Below are 19,006 nucleotides of genomic sequence, written 5' to 3'. Positions count from 1 at the left end.
AAATCAGGCTTTCGATTTTTTTGATAATTTTATTTTAAAGCTCTTATTAAAACCTACAGATTGATGGTTTTCCCAAAGTGTTGTAAACCTTTTCCTGGTTTTGTGTGTTCCGGAATTTTTTCCCAATTAACAGATACCACTATAGACTGTATTTGAATGACGATGCACGTAGTGCTCATACAATTTTCAAAAACCTAAAACCTTAAATATAATTAGGAATTATTCATGTACATGTAATAATTGTAGATACAGCAAGCAAATAAACAATTCATGGAAATATAAAAAATGGTGTTATAATTAAATATCCAAGTATCTCAAGAACAGCTACTTTTAAAAGAAAGGCTATCATGAACAAATTAATTGCCTTTAACCTGAAGAATATAATTCTACTGTTTAAATGATTATCTTTTAACGAGAACTTGAAATTTCGAATATATCTGTAAATTGTTTTAGCTGTAACTTCTTCATTTTTCAAAAAACACGGATCTGTAGGTTTTAATAACAGCTTTGAAATAAAACTTTAAAAATAAAATTAAAACTCTGATTTTTTTTATTTAACTTTTTCGAATTATTTTATAATTATTGGGAGAAAAATTTAAAAAAAATTTCAGTGTATATTTTTTTAGAGTGCCCAATCGATTCCCTACAACTTCTTCCTGAACGCTATTTTTGTACAATTAACGGTTTCCGAGTTACAACGATTTGAAAAAGGCAATTTTCGTGATATGCGAAAATACATACGCCCTTTTAAAAAATCACTCGTGAGTCGGTTTGACCTCTCCTTCGGTTTAAAACTTATGGTTTGCCATACTGAAGCCATGTGCAAAGTTTCATCTAAATCGGAGAAGGTCGAGTCTGATGATCTGGAGCATTTCTGGAATTGCTCAATTATAGTTTTTCAAAATGTTTGGTATAAATGATGCAAGTTTTGATGCAGAGAGCGACATTGCATACATTCTAGCCTGCGCAGTTGACTTTTAGTATCAGTAAATTGATTATTAAAGAAGTTTTGGATATTTTCTTCCTTTGAAATTATTGTAATTCGTACCGTGTGTTCTTTTGCAAGCGGAGAATTGTCTACTCCCACTGGAGGTGACACCTACTAAGTCTTTCTCCAGCAGGTATGAAACATCATCATCTTTTGTACCAAGAGATTGTCCAAATGATACATTAATTAATTTTAATTAATTACAAGAAACACCTCACTCTGTTTCTATGTTGACATTAACCTATTCACAAGTCAAAATAAAAACGTCCTAGTTATTTTCCTCTAAAACTACTTAATGGGAAAGATTATCGCACCCGGTGAACTCTCCAATCCTAGCTCCATCTGACTATCACTTTGTTACATCGAATGATTACTTGTAGTGCAACTCTGAAGCAGTCTAAACATGGATTGGCTCGATATAAAAAAAAGTTTTCGTTGGAATGACATCCATAATTTGTCTGGAAAATGAACGAAATAGAGAGTATCAGAAGGTTGAAACTTTCAATGAAAAGCTTTTCAAATTCTATGTTGGTTCCTAGAAATTGAGATACTACCAGGAAAATGTGTGCAAGAAATAAAGTGTATGCCATTTTGAAAAGTGATCATCTATAGACGCGTTGTTTTAGAGAAAATCTGTTCTCTGTAATGATACTACTTTCTTGTTTCTTTTTGTTTTATACTATTTGGAAAGATCAGAAACAAACGATATAAAAATAAAACGATATTTCAATATATTTTATACAGATACAAACTATGCATCTAAATTTTGCCGAAAGGACATTGTTTTCTATGACTTCAGAGATTTGGGCTTTCCGAAACCATTTTCTGGTAACACAATTTTACTTATTGATAGAAGTTTAAAGCAGACGTCCAGTTGAAAATGTTTCTTTTAGAAAACTCAAAACATCTTTCAAAATTGTTTATCAAAACTGGAATCGATATTTGATGTTGCACATCAGTAATCAATATCGAACGACGCTGAAAACAACTGAATTATTCAAACAAGTCTGACGTAAGACACACACGAAAGAATAAACGCCAATTTAAACAAAAGGTCACCGTGGTCACAAAGTCAAGTCCGCGACTGTAGGATTGACCTGACAGCGACGCTGCCATTACTGGCGGTCGTTTCAGAACAAACATAATCTCTGGCTAGTAAGCAGCCAGTAGAGTGTGTGTGTGTGCATAGAGAAAATAAAACGCACATGCCATGCATGCACTAGATTTTCTAAGTCTTCCTTCTTTTTTCCTTCCGGAGTGTGGCGAGTGGTGGGGACCTACCTCAGGACGTTGGGTGATGCACATTACTTTCGCTCGTTGTTCGGCCAGTACCAAATGGATTGGTAGTGGCTTCGGCAGTCTGACGAGAGCACCTTCACTGTGCCGGCGCGCACGGTAGGAATTACAATAATGCTGAACTCCGCCGGCCCCAGCAAAGTGCACCTTACCGCGACGAGCACTTCGCAAACAGCGCAACAAATGGTTAAGTAATTACTCTACATACAGATTTTCACGCCAGTCGTCTTCTTACCACGATATTGTAGTTGAGAGTGAGAGATTAGTAAAATCGACTCGAAACCGACCGGTAGGGCATTTCTTTTTATTGCATGTGTACTTGATTCCCGGAAAGTGGTAAACTTTTCGTTGAGTCCCCGTTTCCGCTAGTCATGTTTACATGCCAGCTTGTAGTACAATCAACGATTTTTCACAACCATGATCAATTATCCTAGGTGGCATATTTAGAGATGCTTGTAATGTAATTGCAACAGTGGATACGTAGAAACATGATGGATGAATTTGAACACACCAGTAAACAGCTCAGCTTTTTCTAAACTTGATAAAGTGGCACCGTGAGCGAATTGCTGAAAATCATAGAAAACATTTTTCTCTCGCATTTCGATATCTTTGATATCAGTCGTCCTTCCAAGGCACATTCTTGCAGCGTTTAAAAAGTGCTGAAATGGTTATTTTACTGCGACAGCAATCGCTCTCCCGATGATGATCCATTAGTTCTACGCTTCACCAAAAGCAGGAAGAACGTTGTACTCCAAACCGAATGTACCGTTGTTATTGCAACTCAACCCACAAATTACACACACCATTTGCTTCATCCTTTGCTCGGAACGATAGAATACCGATGGATTTGGTCGACCCGAAGCTTGCGGGTGTCGATATTTGCAAGCTATGGTGCTCTCTCAATCGGTAGAAAGCAATCAACAGCAGTACGCTTCTGTGGTTCATTGATCCTTTTCATCCTTCTGCAAACGGATACCCCGCCACAACAACGGGCGTCCGGGGCTTTAGCCTGATTGTTCAATGCGAGGAAGTAGACTAATACAGAGTTCTTATGTTGATTGGAACCAGCCTGTATCGCAATTCTCCCAGCAGTCAATGTACAGTATTTTGCTCGATTTAATCTTCGATCGTACATTGCACTCGCGTTCGATTCGATATCAGTGTTTTTCGAATGTCGCAAATTTCAATAGTAAAAGAAATTTTTTTCAAAGGAATGTCTCTCAAAACAAGTACCTTAACAACATTTTTTTCAAATTCTCATTTTTCACATGAAGTATTCTGGACGGAAAAATGTTTCTTCCACTGAGTCTCATAACAAAACTAGTGAATTTTTCGATATCTTCATTAGAATTGAAGCGTATGATGCGATGAGTCTGTTTCGCAAGAAAAAAGCTTTAATCCGGGTTGGCGACTCAATGCCTTACTGGTCTTACAAGCCAGTTGTCGTATGTTCGAGCCCCGACCTGGAAGGATTCTTAGTGTCAGTAGGATCGTAGTACTAGCAGTGCAATGACTCTCTACGCTAAAACTCGGCTGCGAAATCTGTTGAAACAGAATGGTCAAATTCCACAAAAGGAATGTAATGATTTCCATAAGAAAAGAGGGCGAAATTTTTGTTAGTTGATATATTTTTTCCCAATTTACTTCCCTTTGTGAGAAATATTAATTTAGCTTTTGAAGAGATTAGAGGCTTTCTATCTATGCAGTCATGCAAAAATACAGAAATTATTGGGGAAAATTTCTGAAAGACTACGAAAATTTCAAAAAATGTACGTTCGAAAACATACAGACATCAAAGAAGCGCGCGGGTAGTTATAGGAAATTTTCGATAGAAAATTTGAAAAATTGATGATCTTTCACAGTTATCTCTGATCTTTCACAATTATCTGGAAAAATAATACGATGATATAATTTTTTTCTGATGAACCTTATGATGGCTACAAGAATTACATTTGGACAAATTTTTAGAAAACCTTTGCACGCTTTTCATGGAAAATCAACGAATTTTAAAAATACATCGAAATCGGTTATATGAAATTCGTTGATTTTCCATGCCAGCATAAGATTTATTTGAAAAAAGAATTTGATATCATCGAATTTTTTTTCCAAGTAATTGTCAAAGATCACAAAAAAACCTGATTTAATCCACCTAGTGGTGTAATGATGCCTTTCTCATATCAATCATACTATCCTATATAATACTGTGGTATTCTTCTAAATAATTTTCTTCGATTCTCAAAAGAATAACCGAAATCGGTTTGTTTGACTGTCTTCTGATCAAAACTATCAATTGGAGAAGATTTGAGGCCGATTTAGAAAAATTTTCACGGTTTTTCGCCCTTTTCAGTGATGGTATAAAATGTTTAACATACTTTACCCTATATTTCCGGATCCGGAAGTTGGATCCGGAAGTCGGATCCGGATGAAATTCAGAAATTACGTATGGAACCACAGGACCACCTTCATTTGAACCTAAGTTTGTGAAAATGAGAAGTGTTAGAACACATATTTTCATTTTTGGCACATTTTACCCCATAACTCCGGTACCGGAAGTCGGATCCAAATAATATTCAGGAATTTTGTATGGGATCACAAGACCTTTCATTTGAATCAGTTTAGCCATCTCCCAGAAAAGTCCCTCCGGGCCTCGGTTCAAAAGTCGGTTTTCACAGTGATTGCATTACCTTTCTATATGAGAAAGGCAAAAACTCATATTTCGGAGCTAACAATTTTTGATAACACTCGGAAAATGTGCCCATAAGAGACTATTTTACTGCTAATATTAATGCTTAATGGTTACCTGGGTGATTAAGCCATAACCATAACAATCACCGATTTTGACCCGTTTGAACTGGTCGCTGTCGACACGCCATTTCAGCAATAAGTCTTGTATTACAATGTCGTTTTCGCTTGATGCCGAACCTAAACCAGTTTCCACTGCTGTCGGACCGCCAAAACTAGTTTTGGTTTTGCTTCGAGTAAAAACACTGTAACAGAAATGCCCAATTGTAATCATGCGAATACCATTATTCAACCTTGCTCAATATATTCATTCAAACAGATATTCAAACTTGCTCTACGACTCGTGTAATATAGTGATGGCGCCATCTTATGTTAGACACTGGAAACTTATGTCGTTTTTCAATGACCACACTCGTGGAGTGTTTTGCCCTATCCGTGCACTTTTCGTGCGGTCGAGCAATCAAAACAGGTGCACTGTGTTTCATTGATTTGCACCGCACGAAAAAAATGCACTTTCGGAGCAATTCGCGGGCAACTATTTTGCACCCGTTTTCTTTTCCGAGCAGCAAGCGTGCAAACCAAACTTTACAAAAACGTTTTACTGATCAGCTGTCAGGGTAAAACACTGGCACCGAGCGAGTAGAATCAATAAAAACATCATTAATGTTGAATCCAGTATTTGCTGAAACAGTTTCATGAGCTGTACAAATGCTTACAAAGCAAATTTTAACGAATTAAGAAAAGTTCAAAAAGGCATCCGCTAACGTCAATGTCAAATTGGGTTAAAGTAGTTTGTCATGTTCAACGAAATTCTAACGAATTCGATTCTAACTGCATTTAAAAACGTGCCTTATCCACCTGATAGTGAGATGATACCTTTCTTTATCGATTCGCATGTTTTCTGCATCAATTTTTGTTTGACTTACGAAAGTTTTGACTAGAAAGAATGGTGTTCGATTACGGTAAAAATAGGACAAAATGTTTATTAGAATAAACAGAAAAATTTGGTTTTTTCGGTGGTTGTAGTTGAGTAGTTGAAGACAGTTACAATCGATTTAGTTATATAAATGTATGGGCCATCTCTCAAAATTCGATGATAATGCAGAATTTCCAATATGACCAAGAAGGAACCGTATTAAAAACAAATCAAACCAAAATACTATGCTGAGAGTACCTAAAAACGATTGTATTGAAAATTGTGTCTAGATTAAAGATATTTAAGCGTCATTTCATCGTACTTCGTCCAAATCCCCTACTATTGAGATAAGGCATATAAAATCGAGTTCGTCAAAAAAAATTGTATAACTCGGAATGTAATCATCACATTCAAAACGGCGGGTGGGTAATGACAGAGACATAACTGGATGTCGTGATTACGAAAACAACTGACATGTTCCTTAACACTTCCGAATATCAATTAGTTGATCAATTGTATGAATTATGCAAGCATTCCCCTTTTTCACATTTTTCGCAAAAACAAAGAAGGCTTCACTTGATCTCGATTACTGTGAATTTCACACAGCCAAAAGTGCACAAATCTAATCAAACTGTTCTAGATTTGCACTAATCTGAGGATATTTACCTTCGATTTGCGAGCAAGAAATCCTAATAGTTCTTTAGAAAACTTTTAGAGCCATTAAAACGGCTGATTTTGTGTGGTGCTCTCCACCGTTGTCCTCTTTTCGTTGTTTTTTCACCAATGCAAACAACTGTTAGCTGTGACGTAATCGCTCTTGTCGGAAGCGAAACTAGCTTTGCAAACGACACAAAATACATCAAATCCTTCCACAGATCACTGAGCTATGAGCTTTAAAAATACGAGAAAGGCAAACGCGCCTTATGAATTATCCTCTTTGATACTCGTTTATACCAAACATTTCAGAAAAGTTTAATTTTTAATTATTTGAGATTATGTCACACAACTGAAAATTTTATCATAAAATCGTGATCATATTTCCGATGGCATGTAGCAAAAATTATGTTGATTCGTTAGATACAACAAGAGATATTCACGATCATAAACTTATCACACTCTCACACGGTAAATTTTGAAAAGCCCCATAGTAAAGTAAGTCGTATTCACGACAAAACAAAAACAATACCGTACATACTTCCAGGATGGCATTTCATTTGCAACTAGTTTGATCAAAATCGGTCCAGGTCTTGCACATGTAAACAAACACATATACAATCGCACACAGAGACATTTGTTTAGTTCGTCGAGCTGAACCGATTGGTATACAACATTCGGCCCTCCGGGTCTCGGGAAAGTTTTCCAAAGTTTGAGCGAATTTGACACATATTTTTATGAAAAAAATCATAAAAAAGTTGAAAATTGTCAGAGTCAAGGCCATTTCTAGGAATTGTCCTTAACTGAAATAGAAAAAGTCAAAGAAATATTAAAGAGACATTTATTGCGGTGCACTTGATTTGGTTTTGGGCTTAAAACGGAATTGTTCAGGTACACGCGAGTATCAATGAGAACAATGAAAAAAAAATTATGAAAATCGATTGAAAATTTTTTAAGACATCACGTTCATCGCAAAAGTATTTTTCAAAAAAACTCTACTCCAAGATAATCGCGTTTAAAGTTGGTGACCGATGGAACATGTGCGCTGCGAACGACTGTCATTTGAAATTTAGTGCTCCGATCTGGATAAAATATTACCAAGATACTTTCCAAAACTTTCCGAATAGACAAATACTAAAATCAATTTTTTGAGCCCCAACTTTATATATAACCGTTTAATGGCATACCTTCGACAATAGGCCGGTTTTCTGCCAAATAAATTCGAGATCAACCTGAAACACAAACACAGCAATATGCACTGTACTTTTTTATTTGCAATTCACACCACGTTTCGAATGAATACCATCCAAACTGCATGCACAGAAGACATAGAGGACCCTCGAAAATAGAATTTGGATCCTAGAACAACTGGCCCCTTGCATGTCTAATATTCAATTAACCCTGGACAGTTCATTTAATTGAAGCCATCGATCGAAGAGCTGTACTTTCACAACATACCGTACGGTTCACTCTTTCCCTAAGGAGTTTTAATGGACACAATTTAGGTAAAAGTACTCCAAAAAGCAACCCATTCCAGGCACGCAGCCGCAAAAAAAAATCGGTAGCAGCAGTAGCATCAATAACTTGCTTCTTCCTTGGGTACCGTCGGACCCGAAGCAGACTGTCCAATCTGCCTGATGGAAACGAACAAATGACGGAACCTAGAAGCATGCATTACTCGTACCCATGCACGGGGTACCGTCCGGGTACAAAGCCAAACAAGGCGACCGGTTCGGTGATGCACTTTCTGGTGCGGTCATATGAGTACGAACGCTCAACCGAACCCACCGCACTAGGACGCATATGTCGAGTCGAAGTTTTCAAACACGAAAGCAACAAAAACCCCCTTTTAGGGACATACTGAAACATGTCATGTCTCCGTAAGCGATCAGAGCAAGAAACATGCACTACTTTTTGCATAATGTCTGTTACAGGCTGCCAACAAGCTCACTGCTACACTTGACTTCGTTCATTTATGTCTAATATGATTTCGCTTGAAATATAAATTCTTTCCCCATATGATATTAATTATAATCTAATTTATATTCATTTCCTTCTCTCTTCTCGTTTTGTTTCAGACCGAGCGACCCCAGCTTTAGTAGACAGTGCTACTTTTTCTCGCGCATCAGAAACCATCACCCGCAACCGGCAGCATACACTGATTTGGTGAACAAGTTTGCTGAATTTAATTTTCTTGCTGCCACCAGCCACGTCCGACAGACGTCCGATCAGCAGTGTCTCTCGGAAAAGGACGTACAGTCCGTACATCGATTAGTGTATTGCACATGTGCCATCACAGTAACATCGTCAGCAGCAACTAACCGGTGGTTACATGAGCGATAGCGAGATGTATGTTTGCAGCTGTAGCAGAAAGTAACGATGAAGATAATCTAATTGCAATTTTGCACCCGGACTGGACTGAGGACAATAAGCGCAGTCTCCGGATATCACAGTAACAATAGCGGTGATAACCAACAAAGAAAACGTTTCGCCTCATTTTCGGACCAGAAAATTTGATTCGAAATCACAACCGTACATTCATCACCATCCGCCACAAAAAAAATGAAACAAACAGCAATCAGCGCACTGACGGTAGGTCTACTGCTTCTGTGCAGTACCCGTGCCGATTCCAGCTACTACGGTGGCACAGGTGTTAGTCCGGCACCGCATCTACCGGCGATACCGAAAGACCCACACTCGCGCTGTGAAGAAATTACAATTCCGATGTGTCGAGGTATCGGATACAATCTAACATCGTTCCCGAACGAAATGAACCATGAAACGCAGGAAGAAGCGGGACTCGAGGTGCACCAGTTCTGGCCACTGGTTGAGATTAAATGTTCGCCAGATCTGAAGTTCTTTTTATGCTCGATGTACACACCAATCTGCATAGAAGATTACCACAAACCTTTGCCGGTGTGTCGAAGTGTTTGCGAACGGGCAAGGGCCGGTTGTGCACCGATTATGCAACAGTACAGCTTTAGTTGGCCTGAACGAATGGCATGTGAAAATCTGCCCGTTTCCGGAGACAGCGACAATCTCTGCATGGAGCAACCCAGCGAAGACGATGGCGGCCATTCATCATCTGGCGGCGGTGGAGCAAGTGGTGGTGGAAGTGGTTCTCATGCGAAACCAACCCGAAAATCTCATGCGGGTGGTGCTTCTGGCCAAAATAACAAATGTAAAGGCAAGAATTCAAAAAACTGCCAAAATCCCCCAGGGGAAAGAACAAAAGAGTGCATGTGCCGGTGTCGGGAGCCACTGGTGACCCTGGGGAGGGAAAGCCTACTGCACAACCAAAGTGTCGAAAGGGTCGGCGACGTCATAAACTGCGCGATCCCGTGTCGGGGAGCGTTCTTCAGCCAGGAAGAAAAGGATTTCGCCGGGGTGTGGATCGCGCTCTGGTCCGGCCTTTGCGGCATAAGCACACTAATGACACTCACAACGTTCCTCATAGACACCGAAAGATTCAAGTATCCTGAGCGACCGATTGTGTTCCTGTCAGCGTGCTATTTTATTGTGTCCTGCGGTTATCTAACGCGACTGTTTCTCGGGCACGACGAGATAGCATGTGACGGGAAAGGTATCAAGTACCCAACAATGGGTCAGAGTTCCTGTACCATGGTCTTCATCATGATCTACTTTTTTGGCATGGCATCCTCTATCTGGTGGGTGATTTTATCATTCACCTGGTTTCTTGCCGCTGGACTCAAGTGGGGCAACGAAGCCATCTCAAAACATTCACAGTACTTCCACCTAGCGGCTTGGTTAATACCAACAGTGCAGAGTGTATCAGTTCTCCTCAGGCCTGCCGTCGATGGAGATCCGATTGCAGGAATCTGCTATGTAGGAAACTCTTCTGTTGAAAATCTGAAAAACTTTGTTCTGGCACCACTGTTCGTCTATCTGGTAGTGGGAACGACATTTTTAATGGCTGGATTTGTATCTCTATTCCGAATCCGATCCGTTATCAAACAGCAGGGTGGAATAGGAGCTGGATCAAAGGCCGATAAGCTGGAAAAACTGATGATCCGGATAGGAATCTTCAGTGTGCTGTATACTGTTCCCGCTACGATAGTGATCGGATGCCATCTATACGAAGCAAACTTCTCCGAGGATTGGATGACTGGATTGACGTGCCCGTGTAAAGCCACAACCGGATTCCGTCAAAAACCGCTGTATTCGGTTCTAATGCTGAAATATTTCATGGCTCTAGCAGTAGGAATCACTTCCGGTGTGTGGATATGGTCAGGTAAAACAGTAGAATCATGGCGACGACTATGGCGAAGATTGTTCGGATCACCTGATCCTACTGGTGCCGGACAAGTATTGATCAAACCAAGGCCTCCACTACCGCAGCCATATGCAACGTCCGGAATAGGAGTACCCGGTTCTGCCGCTGCGTCACTTCTCGCCACTCCATACACGCAAACCATCGGTAGCGTGGCATCCACTAGTCATCATCATCTACACCACCATGTACTCAAACAAACCCCGTTGAGTCACGTATGACCTGGAGATATTGGCGGCGCTTCCACGCTCACTGCCGGATCCGGCTCGGTGGTCGATCCACGAGCCGTCTCTGTCGTCGTAACGCTGCCAGGACCACAACCAGGACAAGCCCTGAGCGACTATGGTCCGATATAGTTAACAGTGCGACCAGATACGGCACGATGGATACCCAGCAATGCGAGCGACCACCTGTGACCCGGACGCGCATAAACGGGGAGGGACTCCACACACTAACGTTTGTGGGGAGTTGAAGGAATGCAACAAGTGTAGAGCAAAGTTATCGTAGTAGGCACATAGGTTTGTGTTTAATTTGTAACAAGTGTAAGGCAAACAAAACCAGACAGTTGTGTGATGTAGATGTCGTTGTTTCTTATTGTATGCATTAAGGACAAGAAGAAAAAGAAAAGCAACTTACAAAGTGTACACATTTCTATGTATAGGTTAGTTCAAATGATATCGTGCTGGTCAACAGTCGCACTGTTCCCTCCCTGTCGCCATCTCTCTATCGGTGATACATCATGATCCCAAGTACTACTAATACTACTACTACTACTACTTCTACTGTCATCCTGTATGTCTCTTTACATAAGTACGATGAAGCAGCTCTCTTTCTAGTCCAAATAAAAACACAAATGTGTGTAGGAAACTGATCCATCGACAGATTTTTATACCCAACAGAAAACAGAGAAATGCATTTTCTACACACTTTTTAACATCAAGCAAAACAAAAGTATAAAATTTACCGATGTCATAAAATAATTGGTATGTGGTAGAATAATAAAAATAGTCTACTTATTGAAAAATAAAAAACTTTCTAACTGTGAACTAATCATGTGTTCTAGTAGAGCGAAAAGCAGCATTCTCGTGGTGTTTCCCCATCGTAGCGATAAATCGAAACTGATCAGATTCCGAAGTACTACTGTCCAATCTGAATGCCAATCTTAGCTCAGTGTAGCGCCAAAACAAAAACAGCATTCACCACACGATACCAAAAGCACCAGACAGCAATGACAATACTATTCCAGCATCTAGATTAAAAATTTAACCTCGGTTGAACAGAAAATATATCAATCACACTCACACACACACGAAAATTTCACTGCCAAAATCATTAATTTCCGGTCCACCAAAAAAAAAGCAACATTAGCTATTCGTAGATCCGGTCAGCACAGCCAGGCAACGAATTTATAAATCCTAGATTTTTGCTGCAGCTGTTTGTGCCGCTGAGAAACACAACACCGCGCGTGGATGAATCAGACTGGACGCACATATAAATCTACATTAACCCGGATTAGCTGGTTTGGAGCGAAATTGTCATTACCGCGCGCCATGTCGAGCAAAGCTAATACAGTCAGTTGGCAGAAAGACGGCAATGAACATTCTTTCAGAAATAATAAATGATTGCCGCGAGAAGAAGAAAATAAAAGATAACAACAACTGCGAAAAGGAAGTAATTAAACCACTCTTAAAAGGTGCATTTCATGAAACATTCATACGTAATTAGAATTAATTTACTCGTTTATGGTATATAGAGATGAAGTTATTGAGCGAATCAGACAAAAAAAATAAAGAATAATATAAATTTGAGTTTTGGTTTAGTAGTCCATGTTTATTTGCTGTCTTTCGATTGGTTCGCAGCTAGGTTATGTTTTATTTTCTGTTCGTCTTGCTTGATTTTAACTAGGAAATGACAACTTGATTGATGGATTTTTCCATTGAACCATCGTTCCGCTACGGTTTCCATTGTGTTTCAGTTTTCAGCTTTCTTTTCGAAATCCTACCTTGTTTATAATATATTAAATCCAGCAGTTTGATGCAGGTTTCAGCATTCCTCGATCAGTTTGTCATTGTAGCATGCCATGAGATCTTGCTTCCTTATTTTAAACATTAAAATGTGACTTTTGTTCACACATTTATCACTCGTACTTGGTTGTAAAGAAGCCTACTTTGATTGCCATATCTTCAGCTATTGAAGTTTTTCGCTAAGGATTGTTTAAGTATTGTTTCTTCGTGTACAATAAATATGCTCGCAGCAAAGAGCAACTTATACATTTTTGTTCATAGTTTTATTATTACTAATAATAGCAACACTACTTTAGCTGTGTGTACATATCATAATTCTAGCTTAAAGTATCGAGAGTCAAAATCATCTGTTCGCTAAAAATCACCTGAAAAACTTATTTGGAAACTACTTTCAACGAATGATTAATTCAAATCAAATTGTATATTATTTGTAATTTATTTAATGCTAATTTCTAGAGATCTATATCAATGTATCACAGCAATTATTAATCGGATTCGTAGATGAGAGTGATTGAGCGCAATGCTAGTTGGTATACTTTTCAGTTCATAAACCTAATCATCAACTTCCGGTCCTTATTAGGTATGTGCAATTGTACATAGCTCATGCTACTGTTGAATAACAGAAATGAGCTGAATATATTTGAATCACATTTGTTGTCTCGAAACGTCTGAAATAGGTTCATTGAAATGAAAGCAAGGGAAAAATCTAGAACAGTCCCGAACGTGCGAGTTCATGCCTAGTGGAATAAAATATACAAGCAGATACCTAAGCAAAGTAAACCGCATCATTATAGGAAATTCAAAACAGTGATTATCCAATTAGAGAACGTGATTTTAATTTCTCGGGCAGTGGCATTGTTTCGGGGCTCACTAATTCCGGGCAGTTCAGCCATCTACTCCGGTTCTTCTTCAGAGTGCGTGATGTGCTCACGTCTTCCGGAAGAATAAAATTGCTCCAAAGTCAAACAGCAAGACGAGGCAAAATCCTTTCAAATTGCAATAATGACTCTTCGAATCCATAATTGGAAAATTGCCAACATAAATTGGCTTCTATATTTGCTTGAATAGTTTCCTAGCCCTTTTCATCAGCCAAATCTCACAAAATGATAGTAAAACAATTCTACGCAAATGCAAAATCATGGGGAACTCAAACTAGGGAAGATTAAAATCATAACTCACTGTTAAATTCATGTAGCATGAACACCAATGAAAGCTGTAAAAATCCGATATCGCATTTTCCGCATAGTTTTCAAAAAATTATGAATTCCTAGATCTCAAATCTATGAAGACAAATAACCAATATCTCAACAGTTTTATCAACCTGTGCAACCTCAAGTCTCTTGTCCCGGCAGCTCCTTCCATTCAGTATATCTTTTTACTCTATATTTATTTTGTTTTTTCGAAAGAAGAAAAATGCTAAGAGAAACAGAATAAAATTAACGGTGTGAATGAAATCTGGTTTTAACAGATACATAGACTGTATACGAATATTTTGAATTAAATTACAATTACTATTACCGTATTGGAGCATAATTATTGTAATGATGCAAATAGTAAGGAAAGTCGTAATGTATAAACAAAAATAACGAAACAAAAGTAATGAAAAAACAATGGAAGCAAAAATTATACAATAAGCAGATCAAGTAAAACGTGAAACAAGAAAAACTTATATATAAAGTGAAGCATATTTTTAATTGTTTAATAAATTATTAAAATAATATGTAAAACCAAATGAATACACACTTGTTTGTATAATTATACATGATGACAGCCCAGTATTAGTTCCTGTTGTTCTCCAAATCTATTTCCTGACCGCTCGATCACGGGGCTAGCCATCTTCGAGAAAATCAAGTGAATATAAATGAATGGTTCTGTTATCTCTGAGAAAACTAAACAGGAAAAATGTGTTTTTGATTGTATACATCACTCAAACGATTATACCTCCGAATCCGAAAGTGTTCGCCGTATGTCTTTTCAATCTGAACGAATCATTGTAACATAGTAACTTTCAAACGAATCTAACATTGTTAAAATCGATTCAGCTATCTGGGAGCCAACTGCGTAAATAGAAAAAGCATAAAAATATGCAAGTACATACCTACTCACACATACGTTTTCCGATCTCGTCGAGCCGAGCCGAATGGGTTTTGGAGGTTCCAATCAAAAGTTGGTTATTCTATAAATTCTAAGTTTAAATAAAGAAAGATAAAAACCGTGTTCGCTTTATATTGGCTCCAGAAAAGATATATGATAGAAAAACGAAACGTTCCAATAAATACTGTACGGATGAAAATCCATTGCCGGTTCCCTAATTAAAAATCATTATATCATGAAAGATTTCATGAGCAAAATTATTGATATCATAAACAATAACTCATCTCCTATGAAAATTATCATGATATCGATCATTTTGTTCATGAAATTCCTAGAGAAGACATGTTTCATGATTTCATGATTTTTAATCATGGTAAAGACTGTCCCAGAAAGTATGGACGATCTTGACGCTGTAAATAATTAACAAGTGTTAGATATTCAAATTTTATTCGATATACTGATAATATCAGATGTACAGCTTTGCTTCCGCCGTTTTCTTCCAAAATTAAAAGCTTTATTGCGAAAAAGTGCTTACAGATGTATAATTCAAAGTATTGTCCGTCGCTAGCGACAACTTTCTCCCATCTTTCCGGCAATTTTCGAATCCCGGCTCGAAAAAAGGACTCTCCTCTTTTGACGCTATCCATGAAGCAATCCATTTTTCTAACTCTTCGAAGGATTGAAAATGTCGATCTGCCAGGCCGTGTGCCTTCGAACAGAAGTGGTGGAAGTCAGAAGGGACGACATCTGGGGAATACGGCGGGTGGGGCAAGACTTCCCATTTCAGCGTTTCCAGGTACTTTTTGACCACTTTTGCGACGTGAGGCCGAGCATTGTCTTGTTGGAGGATGACTTTGTCATGTCGCTCTTGATATTGTGGACGCTTTTCATTCAGCGAGCCGTTTTGAAATGGCTTGCTAACTCATTTCCAACGATTCGGCAAGCTCTTCTTGAGTTTGGCACGAATCTTAATCAAGCAATGCTTTTAGTTGTTCATCTTTGAAGGTTTTTTCTCTTCCACCACCATGTTTGTCTTCGACATCGGAATCACGTTCTTTTACTCAGAGCAGCATCACCGTAAGTTTCTGAGAGCATTCGATGCGCTTCAGCTGCATTTTTTTTTTTCGAATTGTAACAGAAAAGTAAAACTTCCCGCAAATGGCGAGAATTGGGCACATAAACAGACATTTTCGAGCGTGCATAATACGAAAACAAGAACAAATGTCACTGAAACGGCGATGACAATTTGTTAGGCACTATATACACTCACTTTAAAGGCATTATCATCTATGTATTTTAACCAGCCTCAGCCAGTACAGCCACCTATCGGAAAACGGCGGAAGCAAAGTTGTACACCTGATATCAGACTACAACAACAGGATATTATTCTCAACATTTGCTACTTAGCCATTGTAGACTAGCTGGCGCACCTTCTTGCGAACGTTCCTCATTAAATTCCGTACAAACTTCTTGACGACAAGTTTTGACACTTTTTTCCAATCTTTTTCAAACTGTTGAGTGGTTTCGGCTGCCGAGATATATTTTCTAAGATGTGCCTTCGTTAATGCCCGAAAGTCCTCAATTGGTCGAAGTTGTGGGCAATTTGGGGGATTCATGTCTTTTGGGACGAAAGTGACATTTTTGGTAGTATACCATTCTACCGTTGATTTCGAGAAGTTTCAAGAAGCAAGATCTGGCCAGAAGAAAACAGGATCCTTATGACTTCGAATCATGGGTAGAAGTCGTTTTTGTAAACATTCCTTGGTGTATATATCGCTGTTAATTGAAGCAGAGGTGATGAAGGGTTTCGTGATCTTACCGCAGCTACAAATTGCTTGCCAGACCATAGTGCTCTTACCAAATTTTACGACTTCAATCGATGTCTCGGACTGGTTTAACACTTGCCCTTCTCGCACCGTATAATATTGTGGTCCCGGCAAGGATTTGTAATCGAGTTTCACGTAGGTTTCGTCGTCCATGATTATGCAGTTCAAATTTCCAGCAAGAATCGTATTGTACAGCTTTCGAACCCTCGGCCTGATCGATGCTTCTTGTTCGGACTGTTTTGATTGTTTCTGCTTCTTATAGGTTCAAAGATTCAAACGTTCCTTAGCACGAAGAACATTTGACTTCGAAGTGCCCACTTTTTTGGCCACATCCCAAACTGAAACCTCCTTCTTTTGCTCGAACGCCTTCAGTATACGTTTATCCAACTGAGGGTTAGCAGGACCTTTTTTCGACCCGTTTTCGGTTTATCCTCAAAGGTGCTATGCTCACCGAACTACCTGAATGCATTTCGCACGGCTTTTTCACTTACTCCTTCCATTTTTGCTATCTTTCTCAGTGACAGTTCGCGTTCTGTGCACCATTTGTACACAATTATTCGACGTTGTTCTGCTGAAAGTCCACGCATTTCGAAACAAACTAATGAAAACGAATAAACAACTGCACAAGTGATTAGAGAAGAGTGTAAGCAACAGGACGCAGCCATAAAAATTGACAGATTCTGAACCATTGCGAAATGGCAGCGGTTTTGGTTGCGTCCATACTTTCTGGGACAGTCTTTACCGGCAATGGATTTATTGACCCTCAGAACCTACTGCAAGTGCTTCAGCATACTCTCCACTCGGTTGATAAGATGCTGAGGATCTAGTCCAGCCGGGCTTCAAAATCATTATTTTATTGGTTACGTTTTAATCATCGCTACAACTCATCATTTTTTATCAGTTTTCCCAAAATATGTCGTTCAGAGGTCTGCATGATAGGCTTTCATGGCGACGATGACATTCTTATTTGATTCAAAACTTTTCCTAGCGAGTGATTCGGTGTATTGTCTTCGTGAAACCGCCTTTTGACGAGAATAAAAAATCCATGATAAAGGACTATTCATACATATCCGGTCCGGTTCAGTGCCGGCACGACACCGTGCACGGGTACTGATATTATTTCATTCGTTTTCTATGCACGCATTCACACCTATCCGGCACCGTGCCGTTTCAGTGCAGCTCGCTGTCAGTGTAGCGTCCGTCCGGCAAACTCAAATTCGTCGTCACCGATATTTTTTATTTTCACTGAAGTCAGTATGTCATTGCATTGGCTGTGCCGGAACGGAAACAGCACGGAAACGGAACGGAAGGGTCCGATAAAAAAAGAACACTGACGGCGCACTGAAGGCACTTTCACTGAACCCTCACGGAACTGAAATGTGTGAATAGTCCTTAATGCGTATATATTTGAAACTCCCAGTGAATTATTATTCACGTAACACATAGATCAATAAATCCATAGATCGATAGACGGCGTTTCCAGCAAAATTTCCGCATTAATTTTCATGACTGACAACCTTCAAAACATACGTGTCAACGTTTTATGACATTCTGCCGTTTGGTCCACGAGTTGCAGTGATTTAAGTAACGCTAGTCTTGGAATTCTCAAAACAAAGGATTCAATACATTCTCAAAACAAAGGATTCAATCCTATCTTGGAACAAAATGTTTGCCACACCTTTTATAAATATTTTTAGAAAGTCTACAAGGGGGTGCGTTTTAAAAAATAGTAGATTCTGGCCTACGTGTTTTATGAACGGTCCCATATCTGATATTGACTGAAATGTCCAAATATAATGATGAAATATTGTTTATAGATACCCATGAAATCGGATGTTTCAATCGGAATCTTTTGGTGGCACCAAAGAAACTCACATCTAGATCTTATATACTACTACTGGTACGATAGATGGAAGGCGGACAATATCATTTCTTCAAGATTCAGCACTACATAAATCATTTGGAGTATCTATTGGGGCGGGACAAGGCTGTATAGGAAAAAAAGTTTCATTTTGTCGCTCCACCAAACTTTTCGTGTTCCTTTTGGGTCCAATAGAAAGTACAGTGGACTAACGAATAATGCGGATTTCAACAACGAGGCATTCATTGTTACCGGATTCATTTTTGCCGAAGAATTGCGTTATGGGAGATCCAAAGCATATGGGATTTAGACTG

At 38.9% G+C, this 19,006-nt stretch overlaps 1 protein-coding gene across 1 annotated transcript in view; it reads left to right on the top strand.

Annotated features, from left to right (window-relative positions):
• Nucleotides 1–14,643, top strand: part of LOC131438958 (frizzled-2) — a 79,920-nt gene extending 65,277 nt beyond the window's left edge. The window contains exon 3 of the mRNA XM_058609399.1: nucleotides 8,675–14,643. Within this exon, the coding sequence (XP_058465382.1) occupies nucleotides 9,159–11,108 (1,950 nt within the window). The 5' untranslated portion in view covers nucleotides 8,675–9,158 and the 3' untranslated portion in view covers nucleotides 11,109–14,643. The remainder of the gene's footprint in view (nucleotides 1–8,674) is intronic.
• Nucleotides 14,644–19,006: the final 4,363 nt, after the last annotated feature.

This window comes from Malaya genurostris, chromosome 3, assembly GCF_030247185.1.
Source record: "Malaya genurostris strain Urasoe2022 chromosome 3, Malgen_1.1, whole genome shotgun sequence".
Taxonomy (NCBI): Eukaryota; Metazoa; Arthropoda; class Insecta; order Diptera; family Culicidae; genus Malaya; species Malaya genurostris.
This window is presented reverse-complemented; position numbering and strand designations above follow the sequence as displayed.